Raw genomic sequence first — 14,106 nt, 5'->3', positions numbered from 1 at the left:
TGAGCCTGCTGTGAAACCTAGCCCCACCGTATCATGTGACGTCTTGAGGTCAATGTATTGTTATATGATTTGAGGATCCTTACCTTATAGTATAAAGTTCATCGAGGTGACTGTTGTTGATGCCACAAAAATAAAACTGAAATCATATTTATAAGCAGTTTGTGTAACTGCAGTCTTCAATTTGTAACCCAGGGGTGGGGAAACTCCATGCCTCAAATGGCCGGTGTCCTGCAGGTTTTAGATGTGTCCTTGATCCAGCACCGCTCATTTAAATGGCCAAATTACCTCCTCAACATGTCTTAAAGTTCTCCAAAGGTCTTGTAATGAACTAATTATTTGATTCAGGTGTGTTGAACCAGGGTGATCTAAAACCTGCACGTCACCGGCCCTTGAGGGCTGGAATTCCCCACCCCTGTTGTAACCCTTCTTGTTTTTAAAGAAATCAGATCTTCATCAAACACCTTCTGTGATGTTCTCTTTATTATTGTTTTTTTTTTAACTTTTCCCTTCAGCAGACAATTTTTATCCAGCTCAGTCTGTTTGAGTGCAGCTCTGTTTCACAGCTGTGTCACTGATCACACTCCACCATTCATATATATGAAGTGTATAGAAGATCAATATAAGCACAAGCTGCTTTAATTACATCCATGATGATCATTTTACAGCACATACAGGAAGTTACTTTTTCTTGTCGGTCTTTAAGAGTTTTACTCTTATTGGGCAGGCTGAAGTGAAGTAGGAGAAAGGTCAAAATGTGCAGCAGTATCTGTTTTTCTGCTCAGCTTTCCTCATGGCTCATTTCCATCCCGGCCTCTCTATAGGCCGCATAGCTTTGGATAGCTCACTCCTGATTGGCCAGCAGAACGGCCTCACAGATTCAGGCTTTGCTCTGATTGGTTGCTAGTGACAACTCCCGGAGTTACCTTCTATAAGCCGTTTTTTTTGCCTTCTTGTGAAAAAAGTTTGGGCCGATACGTGATCAGCGGGAGCAACCAGCAGCAGTAAGTGTTCTGTCCCGTGGAGAGCGCGCAGACTGTGAGATTACTGGCGTGGGGCGCGCAGAGCAGCTCCGAGTGGAAGATGCAGACCTCCAAAAGTTTCCGCGTGGATGATTTCATCGCAGGATGGATTGCAGGTGAGTTCCTCAGTCAGACACTCCGTCAATGCGTGTTTTCAGTGGATCTTTGTGGGGTGTGTGGGGGCGAACTGAAGATGGCATGGGTGGGAGGTGAAGGGAGGCTCAACAGCGCGTTTGTTTGGGTCCAGTGAGCTTCACACAGAGCTCCACAGATACGCACAATCCTCCGTTGTTGTACTGTAAAAACACGTTTATCAGGGGAAAAAACGTCATGAGCTCCGCGTGCATCCTCATCCAGATAAACAGTGGAGGCTCTGCGCAGACTCCCACCCCCACCCGAACCCCTCATGTTCCCACAGTGTCACTGCAACGCAGGCTCACCGCCTCCGTTTACTCGGAAAGCTGCTCGCTGAATGCTCTCTCCCCTCGGTCAGTCTACAGGATTCAGTCTGCGCACGTTTTTATTCTAAGGACAAAAATTCGCCTTTTCCAAGCTTAATGCGTGCTGTGTCAGGGCTAGCCGCTAGGGGCTTTATTTTAATTATTCTATGAAACTGAAATTATAAAAAGATGTAAAACAAAAAAGCACAAAGCCCTGCAAAAACACATTATGTTTAAGCTGTCATATAGTGATATTCTAAATCCCAGCTGTAATACAAAACACAGAAAAACCCTGACATTGTTAATATTCAGCAAGTCTGGTTTGGATGGGAACTAGCTCCAGCTGAAAAGCTAAGACAGTCTCTGGGCTTATTAATTAATTTTGATAAGCTTTATTTTGCAATGTGAAGCCATGCTGCCAGTTGGACATTGCATTATTATGATGTCAGAGTCACAGCCGTGGAGCTTTTGCAGTCACAAAGAAAAGATTACACAACGAGCTGATGCCGGAAATCTATGTAGACCTACTTCTTTTCTCCAAATGTTCAGCTGAAGCAATAGCAGTGATCCTATCAATAAAAGCTTTTTGGAGGCCGATGATGAACTCAGAAAAACCCCACAAGTTTGGTTCAAGTGCAGGACTTCTAATCTGATTTTAAACTACAGTGTCCAGGGGCGCATTGCATTTTTCTGTCATCACCAAGATTTCACGTTTTTTTGGCTGCTTTGCAAAATGCAGTTAACTTTAAACTTAAAAAAAAAAGAAAAAAGAAGAAGAATAGAAAGCTAGAAATAGACCTTAAAGAATATCTCACAGATTTCCCTGAATGTTATAAAATGTTAAGAAACATGTCCGGCCTTATTTGCAGCTTCACTTTGTGTTTCACTGCCTTCACAGCAAAGGTGAACTGACGTTTTTAAAAAATATATATATATAAATTTTGCTGGGTTACACTGCTAACAAAGCACTAATATGAAATCACTGTGATTTTTAATATTTGCAATATGTCGACCAACCTTCCAGTTCTATAGCAGTATAACCAGAATACCAGCAGCTGGCAGCCAGTTGAGTCTAGTCCCCTGAAGTTGTGCTCGATGATAAAGAATCTTTCAGATTGGTGGCAGCATGCTGTCAGTCTGTTTGCATTCATAAATTAGACAGAAGTTATTTAAAAACCTTTAAAAATCCAGTCAGACTGTGACTGTTTGCAGAAAGGTTTGCTTCTATCGGCCCACCTGTGCCGTCACCATGTGATCTAAGTCTTGCTCAGTGTGCAACACCTTCAAGCTGTGGGTAATTATTTAGTCTCCACACTCCAGTTGGTCACAGAAGGTGGAATAATTATGAGGTACCTTCATCAAGCTGTGTGTGGATGGTTTTGATGTAATGTTACGTTTGCTCTGCTTCCTGATGGCGGTGCGTGCAGCAAACCCTCTTGTTTTTTTTTTTTATTTGATATTTGGTGTCCTTGCATTGATACAATATTCATGTCCTGATGACCATGCACTCCTGGTTCTTATCTGGGCAACAACTGAGCGAGATCCTGTGGCATGTATGTTGTGTGTGTTTGATACCCACTCATGCACACACACAGTAGCTCGCGTTCCCCCCTGTGATGGCTGCTCATTTGAAGTAAACTTTAAGCCCTGACTGCAAACATGCAGGTCTGATGTCCTGCAGTAAAAACAGTTTAAGACGCTTTAGTTTTTGGCTGAGACACGTTGCCTTTCAGCATGTTGGTTATGAGTAAAACTCTTGAGATTTTTGTGGAAAGTTGTCTCTGTTTTTCTCTCTCTGGCATTTTGTGCTTCATTCCTCTTTTCTTTCTGTTTTGGCTGCAGGAGCTTCTAGTGTGGTTGTTGGCCATCCGCTGGATACAGTAAAGGTATGTCAGACCTCTGGAATCATTTTACTACAGCATTCCTCCACTTTTGTGTTATAGCTGTTATAAAAATGATCAAGCCTGCAGCTCATCAAGTCATATACACTCTGTTGCACATTCTTTTGGGCCACTTTTTTTTTATTTACGTCCTTATCCATCCTACAAATCAGGATCTGTGTTTGTATGACACACAGAGTCAGTTTCTTCCCTATAATTATAATTGAATTGATGTTTTGATGTCACATATGTCTTTTGCCAAAAATAATTTAGTATGTGTAGCAGCTAAGGAAGGAAGCATTTATCAGAAATGATCTGAATGTGCTCAAAACCAGTGTGAGTGTTATGAACTGTCTTTAGTCAGAGATGTGTGCAATGACTCCAAGGTGAAAAGCCTGAATATTTTTGTCCAACAAACTCCAAAATAAGAAATCTGAAAACCTATGTTTCACATTCGGGGGGAAAAACCCCCCCAAATCAACTTTATTTATTCTTCATATGGAAATTACTTGTTTGAATAAAGTCAGTGGCACTGTTTCAGACTCGGCTCCAGGCAGGGAATGGCTACAAAAACACTCTGCACTGCATCCTCACCATCTACAGGAAGGAAACGGTAAACATTCAAACTTCTTCTCTTTCCTCCATTTCTGCATCGCTCCAAACAGTATAAACGGTAATAAGTTATCTGACATGCTTTGAAAATATGCTTTTCATTCACCCTGCAGTATATTTAACCAAATGCTTTGTTGGCTCTGTTGTGTGTTTTAACTTGGCTGAAGCTATGGCAGTACAAATGCTGGGCAGCAATCAGAAACTTGGATATATTGTATCTGTCCCAGTGTTTTTCCACACAACTCCAGTCAGTACATCAGAGTCCCTCAGAGCCAGGGTTAGGACAGATTTATAGGATCTGGACACAAAATGTGGTCCTTCAGAGCCTAAGATCGAGTTAATCATTTCATTATAGATTGGACCTAAAACCACGTTCAGCTCAGAGCCAGCACTGCACAATATGCAAACATCCACAGTCATTCTGTCGCTTTAAGTTGTTTCCACAGCTCCCAGTCGCTTTATTTCTCCTGTGACCCAGTTTCCCAGCTGGATGCTTTAAGCTGGACCTTTTGTTTACCACCACCATGAAAAGCTTAAACCAGCTGAGTGATAATAGCAGCTTATTTTACAGAAAAATAATCCATTTAGGTGAGGCTAAATATGTGCAAAAGGTTGAATTTAAGCTGCATCTATCGGTTTTATCTCTTTGGGGTGTCATATGATAAGAAGTTTTCGGTGTGTCCGTTACAAATCACAGGCCTGCTGCTCTCAGAGGTCACATGATTTATTCAGCTATGTTTTATTCCCAGCATATGTCTCCCCAGACTGTAACCGCCTCCTCAGGTTGGCCCGAGGAAAGGTTTCCATACTATTTGGCAGCAGCTGCACCCTGTATTTAATTCTGTGCATGTCATCAGTGTAAACGCCTCACTTACAGTTCTTTACTGTTCCCTCCACACTTTTCCTGCTTTTACCCGTGCATATGTATGTTTTTTTTCACATGTTGTGCTGACCTTCTTGCTTCCCTCTCGACTCTTTTTCAGGTCACAGGATTCTTTAAGGGCATGTCTTTCCCCCTGGCCAGCATCACGGTCTACAACTCGGCCGTGTTTGGCTTCTTCAGTAACACTCAAAGATTCATAAGCAATTATCGCTATGGTGACGGGCAGCATCCCTGCAGCATGTTGGACCTGACCATGGCCAGCATGCTGACCGGACTGATGTCCGTGAGCCTGGGAGCTCCAGTGGATTTGGTTAAGATCAGACTCCAAATGCAAACGCAGATGGTTCTAGCAGGTAACGTGGGGATCACTTTTTTCAGGTTTTGATACAAAAACCTTCTGTTTTTGTATCTTAGCCTTGAAAAAAAAGTTTTGCTCTTTTTAACTTCTCTAAGATTTTGGCACATAGACAGCACACGCCCAGATAAAAAGCAGCCTTGTCAGCATAGTAACAACTTTGTCCCAAATACACCTCTGTCAGAGGAAGCTCAAATAATGGCTTTGTTTTTAATCCTCGTTCTTTTCTAAAATTTCAAAAAGAACAAAGTTGACTAAGGATCGCATCAAAGAGAGTTAAGCTGTGCCCTTTCTGCTCGTTAATTACAGGCCAGCCACAAACTGCCATGTGGCGTTCATCAGATGACATTAATACATGAAATGCTGACACAGCTCCAGCTTCTGTTCTGCAATGTTTCCTTCTTATTACACCATGAGCTTTTGGGGATACAAAGTTCTCGCCGAGCTGCTGTCTTTGATAGTCACACTTCACCAGCTGGTTGCAGAATTGTTGCCAGTAGGAGTACTTTTTTTTTTTTTTAAATAGTTTACTTTTTTATTTATTATCTAAATTGAGCAAGACCTATCTAGACTGAGTGTCACAGTAACATAGCCTCAGAACTCAATATGAATATGTCCTGATGACACAGACATCAAAACATGCTTCAGAAAACATTTCTGCTCGTGTCATCTTTTCTATAACTACATGCTGATATTCACTGATACACAGAATAACATTACAGCATCTATAAGTGTATCAGGATGTTTGACAGCATATTGTAAATATTAATAAAGAACGTTTAATATGAAAGTGGCCATAAACAGCTGCCAGAGAGGTAACTGTTCATCTAAAAGAGATCTGAGGAGCTGAGCCATTAGAAGAACACAGTTTCCCTTCAGTTCTACTTATTAACCCTTTATCCCTCATATGCACCGATGCAGTGCTGGTAGAGGGTCCTGGTCTTTAAGTGTGCTGTCATATTGTGTACAAAGATTTTTCTTTTCTAACAAAATCGAATTTTTCTGTGTTTGTAGCATTTTTAGGACCTTTGAATGATGGATTTAAGGACTAAATGTCAATTTTCTCCACAGTTAGGAACCCATTCTTGCATGAATACAAAGTCTGTCGTTATATTGTTTCTTGGTCTTGTGATTTCTGGCCTGCGTCTTTCTGTTAAACAATAAAATAATAAAGCCGAGCACAGAGGGATTCCAGTCAGACATTTATAGCTTTCTACATGTTTACAGTGTTTGGCAGGCTCATACATCTTCCACCAGTCACTGGGATTAGTCACATTTCTTTCATTATCTTCCTCAGTGATACTTTGGACTTGACTTTGAATAGAGCCGACTCTTTTATGATGGAGCAAAGTGTCAGCGAGTTCAGCCAGGATCAGGAAACCATTTCACTGTAAACTCAGCATTCCATACTGCGATTAGCATGACTGACTTACTAAGCCCGATACTTGGTATGATCACCGTCACTAAAACAGAAAGTCATTTCACTCTAATGTAAAAGGACTGCTACATATTAATGGTATTGCGTTTGTCGGTTGGTTCTTTTCCACGTGATATGGAAAGACTCGAGCACCTTCCTGTGTTTCAGACACCAACATTTTTGGACTGTGAGAAAGAAACAAAAAAGTTTGAAAAACGTTCTGCTGAGACTGAAAATCCCCTGAAGTTGAAACACCTTTGCTTAAAGTTCCCAGAGACGAGGACACGGAGAGGAGAACAAACTGGATGAAGCAGATCCCTAACTAACCTGCTCACTGACTTCACTCTCATATATTTTTGTTTTTTAAACAGAGAACCTCCACCTTGCAGGCAACATGTCGAATGGCACCAACATCCGTCTGCGCTCCGTCAGCATTCCCAGCCAGCAGCAGCTGTACCGAGGGCCCATCCACTGCATCAGCAGCATCCTGCAGACCGAGGGCCTCCAGGGCCTGTACAGAGGAGCCGGAGCCATGATCCTGAGGGACGTACCTGGATACACGCTCTACTTCATCCCTTACGCCATCTTCTGCGACCTGCTGAGGCCGGACAACACTTCGAGCCCACATCCATGTTCCGTCTGGCTGGCAGGAGGACTGGCAGGTAAATGTCACCAAAACAAAGTTTCCTATGATATTTTCAGTGTCATTAGCGTTGTTTGAGTTATTGGTGACTTTAGACGTCAGTTAAATTTATGCCTGTTGCCACAGACCTGTGAGTCAGATGTACAGGAAAACATTTGTGGAAGTTCTTTCCTCGTCCACTCACCGCTGAGCTGGGTGATGGGTCACTGTGCACCAAATTAACAACAAAGGAGAAAAGGAGTGAACAGACAGCTGGCCGTACTCAAAGTGCTGATTCTGGGTCTTTGGGAGGAAGCTGATGACTTTGTTAGGACACACAGTAGCTAACATTAACCTGTGATGTCAATGCAGCAGTTCTGACCCTTTAACGAGGGGCGTGGCAACGCTGTCCTGAAGAGCAGCGTGTTGAGTCAGTGCTAACATGGAGGTTAATGAAGTGCGTGTTTCTGATTGAAGTGGCAGTTTCAATGTGAGCCTGACTGGACTGGATGTGATGTGGCAGCGCTGCAGCGGTAGAAGAATTAGACGAGCCTTAGGTGCACAGTCAGAGCACAGTTAAACCTGCTATTAAAACCTTTGTTATTTATTTAAGGTTTTATTTCAGAGTCCAACACGTTTGAAAATGTTTTGAGACCTTCACACACTCTGAAGTGTCTGCCTTAACCTTAACATAACCTTGTTCTTCAGAGCTGTCCTTCTGTTAGTAATGAACCAGAGGGGGTCGATGTCAGCTGAACATTTGAGAATAAAAGCGAATAGATCTTAAGGTTTTCTTCTTTCGTATTTTTGCTAAAACCTCTTTATATTTCCCTACTTGTATCAGTTACACTGGCAGAACCTCACAGAGATAATAAAAGTTAATTATTAATAAGATATAAGTAAACTCCTCCGCTGATGCCAGTCGGCATTAAACCAAACTGTTGCACAACCAGAGCCAGCAGTAACCCCCAATTACAAGGAATTTGGCAAGAAATCAAGAACTTCTGAACAATGGTCAGAAATCACTCTTGGTTTGTCAAATGGGACTAGAGCACGGACAAACCAGTAATTCCATTAAGTGATAAATCTTTGAGTGTGTTACTTTTGTTTTTTTTCCCCTTCTATCCTATCAGCGTTGTAGAAGCCGATTCTTGACAGTTGTTGTTTTTTTTTGTTTTGTTTTTTTTCTTCAGCTTTATGAACTGATAGACTCGGATGAAACTGTACTGTAGAACAACAGCTGACACCGTTTTCTTTTCTTATATAAAATGACAGAAAACACAAAGTCTGAGATATTTTTAGTTTGGGGTCAGATCAGTGCTATTATTGATACTTATTGATCAATACTTTTACATAATTAAGTCACTGTAGCATCTATTCAATGACCAAAAAAACTAAAGTTGCACATTATCTTTGCCCTCGCTCCTCTGATTCAGTTATTGATGAAACGTCGCAGCTCTTCAGTTGCGTCTTATTTTAACAATTCATGACACTGAGGCTAAAATGTGATGAAGTCCTTTTTAAACTTGGTTCAAGCTGTAATGTTCACACACTGTTAACAAGGTATGAACTGGAACGGCCTCAAATGTGGAGAATCATTGCCTCCGACAGTTTGGCTGTAAATAGGTCACTGTTATTATTCGGTTCAGAGGGTTTGGGGATAAAATCCAGACCTAAAGGTAACTTTGTTTTTTCAGTACCTTTATTTTTCCTTTACTTTCCTCTGCTGACACACATCATTGTCCTGCTGTGTCCCAGACCTTCTGCTCTGTACATAAACACCAGTATTGATCCGAGCAGGTCAGACTGAGCTGTGGGTGGTTTCTGTTTGTCTGACCGGCCTCTGAATGACGTCCGTGGGCTGTTATTAACCTGGCGAAGACTGTACATGTGACCTTATCTTTGTTCATTCGTAGGTTCCACAGAACTGCAATAGCAAGAAATCAATATGAGCAAACACATCTGAGGCCAATCAAGTTCTGGCTGGTGCAAACGGATGCATGGAGTCGGAGGCTGGAGTTTCAGGGTTGTTTGGTCTCAGAGGTTAAAGCAGGCTCCACATGCAGACCAGCCAGCTGTGAACATCTGACTGAGTGAAAAATGTAGTGTGAGAGCTTCGGTCAGCTGGACGGCATAAATCTGAAATGCTGCCATGTTTAGCCTCCCATTAGGCCTGAATCCGTCGTAGTTGAACTAAAACTCGGACAATATCCTGATGATTTTTCCTCCAAACCTTCAACAATGAGTTACAGTAAATGTTTTAATTATGTTCTGTACGTCTTAAAGTCTAAATGACCCTTAAACTCGTGTATCAGCTGATGTCAAGTCATTTCTTCTTTACTGCTGGCTGTGTGAGTGAATCTATTACAGATGTTATAAGGAGCGCCTGAACGCAGCATGTGAAGTTTGTGCTGAGCCCTGTAACCCTCATTTAACCTCCTAGGACTTGGCGTCCACATATGTGGACATCACATTTTGGGTTATTTTGACCAAAATACTCAATTTTGCTCTACATGGGCCTGATATCCACTTACGGGGACATTATACTGCTACTGTTCTATCAAAATTTTAAACAAATATCCTCATATGTGGCTCTTATTTTTCTTAAAAACAAAAATAAGGTAAAAAAATCTGCTAATTTTTTGTTTTTGCATTCATCGGGCCCCAATATGCCCAATATCAAAGGGCAATTAAAAATGCATGCTGGGGAAGAGTTCGGGTCTTAGGAAGTTAAAGATCCTCATTTTTGGCAAAAGTAAAAGGTTCCAGGAGCTGAACTGTGATCTTTGGACCTACACAATAAAATGACAAAATCTCAGTATCAGAGGAGACTTTCACAGTCTGAGATTTTGTTATGTGTTTGCTCTAGTCCTTGTCTGGTTCCATATGTGACTTCCACCTGGTTTAGAGTCCTTGCACCATGACATCAGCAGGAAGTTCAGAGCTCTCTCCTCTTTCTCAGGGTCCATTTCCTGGGTCACAGCCACACCAACCGACGTGGTAAAGAGTCGAATGCAGGCTGATGCTCAGCTGCAGAGGAAGTACAAGGGAGTTTTACACTGCATCATCCACAGCTACAAGACAGAGGGAGTACAGGTGAGTAATGACTTCAACCAGCCAAAACTATAAGAACACTGTTTTTAAGCACCTCGATCTGGCTCCACACAAACAGCAAAAACACAATGCAAACTCAGCTACCCGCTGTGTTTGGACACTTAGCTGTGTCCATGTGAGCTTTGTATCTGAGGATCCAGCAGAGCACACAAGTTACCGCAGCTTGAACACTGAAGCTTCTGCCTGAAGAAATCAACCAAGATGCACAAAGTTTGTCCATCAGAGACACTGTAGTACCGATCTCAGGGCTTCCTGAACGAATGTTGTGTGTGCTTGGGTCAACACGTTGTCCCTGAAATCGTATCAATATCTATTTTAAAGAAAAAAGAAATTTTACAAACATCTTACCAAACTGAGCCTCAATGACACGCCTCCACATGGGTAAGTCATGACACTCCCTGGGCATCAATGGGCCATATAGCTGCTACAGACATCTGTCCAATAAGCAGACTGAATGCTCTCACATGTGTGAAGTTTGAAGTTCACTTTTTGGTTCCTCAAATGTTTCTGCTGAAAATATTTAAATTACAAGGAAAGAATTCTCTTCAGATACTTGGCATGAAACCTCTTCCCCAGCGAGGCTTAAAAGGCCTGTTACACCTGCCTTTGTCACCGCCAACACCAAAAGTGATGTCAGAGATGCTGCTGAAAGTTGCCCTTTGGTGTTTCCACTCATTCTGCACCTCCAGAGATTTCTAGACCCTAACATGGACAACAACAAGAATTATATTTTAGGATTAAAAATATTTCCATGAAAGAGGCCGTTCATACTGCTGATAATTGCAGTAATTATCAGTATTGTTAGTTTTGGGCAGCTGTGGCAACAAACCTTACTTTGGGTGGTGGTCTAATAATTTTGCTAAGACCTGTACAGGATGAAAAAGTGAAACTCCTCGTTGTAAAAAAATATCCTCTTATAAAATAAAACGGGCCACATGCTGCAGAAAACCTTATGTGGGGTTATGTCAGGTCAGCATTTGTCACACGGCTGGTGTCCTGGCCTGAGACGAGCAAATGTTGCATCTGTGTGTCTGATTCGTGCTGTTCATAATGTCAAAGGTTGTAAACTGTAGACAAGCTATCGCAGTGTCCAGAAATCAGGAGGGGTCAGGTTCTGAGAAAGTAAACTGGACTGTTGATGTGAACAGAGGTCAGTGAGTTGGGTTACTACAGGCCAGCGTCCCCAAAGAAAAATCAACGTAACACTGCGGTCTGTGGGCTGTGTTCACCTTCACTCATGTTTCCTGTCAGCGCGGCACCAAAGATCTGGAATGATAACAGATGTGTGTAGACAGTTTAACATATTTAATTCCAACTTTCTCTTTTTTTTTTTTTTAATGTTCAGGTGTTCTTCAGGGGAGCATCAGTGAACGCCATCCGAGGCTTCCCAATGAGCTCCACCATGTTCCTGACCTATGAACTCTCTCTGCGGTTCTTCAGGGGTCTTTAGGACACATTTTACTAATTAAAGGAGTCACACTGAGTTACTTGGAAAAATGAGCACAAAGCAAATAGAGCCCAGCGTCTCTGAAACGAGAGACTGGTGACAGTGTAAGTCATCTGATCAAACCTTTAGCTCAGTCACACAGACAGTTTTATCACACCGGTGGCCAGCGATGTTACGCAATGCTGCTTGAGTTATTCAGAGATTAAAGATTTTAGTGTTGGTGCTGCAGAGTGATTGTGTGGAGCTATTTTTATAGTTTTATAAATTGGATCAGTTTCAGGTGGATTGCAATTATTGGTCAAATCAAAAAGTATCTTCTTGTTATGTGTAGTATAATAGTTGAATGACATGTTGATGTCAGAATTTTACTGAAGTTGAATTTTTCTTTGCTGCATATTTACCAAAGAACTCTGTGTGTTCCTCCGAGGTTTGTTTTTGGGGCAAGTCTGAACTTCCTGTGAAAAAGACGGTCAGTATGGAGGTGATGTGCACAGTAATATTGTGTTAATACACAGTAGTGCACTGTTAGCATGTGATTGGTGATCTGTAGGGAAAAGAAAGGAAGTCCGGTGATGAGGAGTAAAACTGACATAGATGTCATGTGTAGTCATCAGCGCATAATGTTTCATACTGAATACGATCAGCTAAAAGATTTTTAAACAGATCTCATGTATAACTTAGCTATTTCACTTTGTAACCTCCACATGTAGAAGTGTTTATCTGGCCTTTATGTGCTGCACTTTATCTCAGAGAGATAAGCTCAATTGACCAAGTCAATGTGAAAAGATGAGTTTGACATTTTCAACACAAGCAGAGGGTCAACATATTCTGTTACCTCTTAGTTGTAGGTTTAATTTATGAACTGGATGTACCTTACATATATTCAAAATGATTAAACGCATCATTTTAATGAGTTTTAGATGTTCTTTCTTCTGCTCTCTCGTTCTGTACTTTAAAATCCTGTTTATGTTGAAAATGGCACATCCACAGAGTCATAACATGAAATGTTGCCTTCCATGCGGACTGTATGTGTGTTGCACACTAACGTCCTCTTGTACATTTGTTTGTGTGTTTCTTATATTAAGAAAAGTGAGTTTTACAAGTTTATAATTAAACGTCCTGCTAACAAACTTTCCACAGACTGCAGTTAAAAGCTTTGGCGTTTCGCTCTGAAGTCAGATTAAAATTATAACAGGATTTATTGTTTTTAAAACCCTGACATGTAAATATGTGTAAATATGTTCGCTGCCATTCCACATGACAGGGAGCCAGAAATTTCTTATTGTACATAAATAAAAGCTTTTAATCACACTGCTCTCCTTTTCTGAATCGGCTCTTCTCAGAATAATGTGACATTCATGTGACAGCTCGTCTACTTAGAGATAGGGGCCTGCTGTCAGATAAATACTCCGTGATGTCGACACGTGCTACGAGAGCTGATTTTCATGTCATATCTGAGGCCTAAAGCGAAGACTCTGGCTTCAGTAGAATTGCAGACAGACGTTGACTTTCTGCCTGCAGTCGGCTGATAAGAACCTGGAGCTCTAAAGTCACTCTCATAACTACAGTGAAAGCTGTTTGTTATTTTCACCTCAACTTCCCTCTAAGGGCTCACAACACCCACTAGAGGGCAGCATCTAGCAACACAACTCAATGAAGCGGCTATTCGCACAAATCTTCCCACGATGCACTGAGTGTTTCTTCTTAATCTGTGGCTCTCTTCCATAGCGTGCCTTTGCCCCATCCCTGATACTGGGACTGGTTTCTTTCTGCTAAAAACAGTTTTTCCTTTCTGCTCTCATCAAAGGTTGATTGGTCGAGTTTTCTTTGTATTACTAACTTGCAGTATAAAGTCCCTTGAGGCAACTGTTGTTGTGATTTGGCGCTGTATAAATAATATAAAATGAATAAATTAAATTGAAACTCTGTAGTCAATTTGTAACAGTAAGAAGGCTTATTTTTAGTCATTTACACATTTTTCATATAACAGTTTAATAATGAACACTGTTAATGTAAATCGTTCTTCTTTGGAACTTCAAGCAGAGTTTCTATTGCAGCAGGTCCTTCTTAAGAAAAAGAAAAACCGCCTAATAATGAAAACAGCTGCGTGTTGGTGTCATTTAGGGTGGTACATCGCCATGTTGTGGAATAAACTGTAATCAACCTTTGTAAATACTGCATATCCCAGCAAATACTGCATTAACGTTATGCTGCAAGAACTCTGCAAGTATAACTTTATTTTTTTTTATAATTATTATTATGGAAAATCTTCTGGTTAGCAGATAAACAATACTGTGCACAGTTTATGGTTTTTGAC

General features: G+C 41.3%; 1 protein-coding gene across 1 annotated transcript; it reads left to right on the top strand.

Moving 5' to 3' along the window:
* Positions 1–940: 940 nt before the first annotated feature.
* On the top strand, positions 941–13,584 carry slc25a48 (solute carrier family 25 member 48). Its single transcript, XM_085417994.1, has 7 exons — positions 941–1,135; positions 3,302–3,345; positions 3,881–3,952; positions 4,935–5,187; positions 6,978–7,268; positions 10,191–10,324; positions 11,688–13,584. Exons 1-7 carry the CDS (start codon positions 1,081–1,083, stop codon positions 11,790–11,792), a joined length of 954 nt encoding a protein of 317 aa, XP_085274120.1. The 5' UTR covers positions 941–1,080; the 3' UTR covers positions 11,793–13,584.
* Positions 13,585–14,106: the final 522 nt, after the last annotated feature.

This window comes from Rhamphochromis longiceps, linkage group LG2 (assembly GCF_057381845.1).
Source record: "Rhamphochromis longiceps isolate RC_006_pf linkage group LG2, R_longiceps_female_GT1.1, whole genome shotgun sequence".
In the NCBI taxonomy this organism is placed as follows: domain Eukaryota; kingdom Metazoa; phylum Chordata; class Actinopteri; order Cichliformes; family Cichlidae; genus Rhamphochromis; species Rhamphochromis longiceps.
The sequence above is the reverse complement of the archived record's forward strand: the minus strand, read 5'-3'. Positions and strand labels throughout refer to the sequence as shown.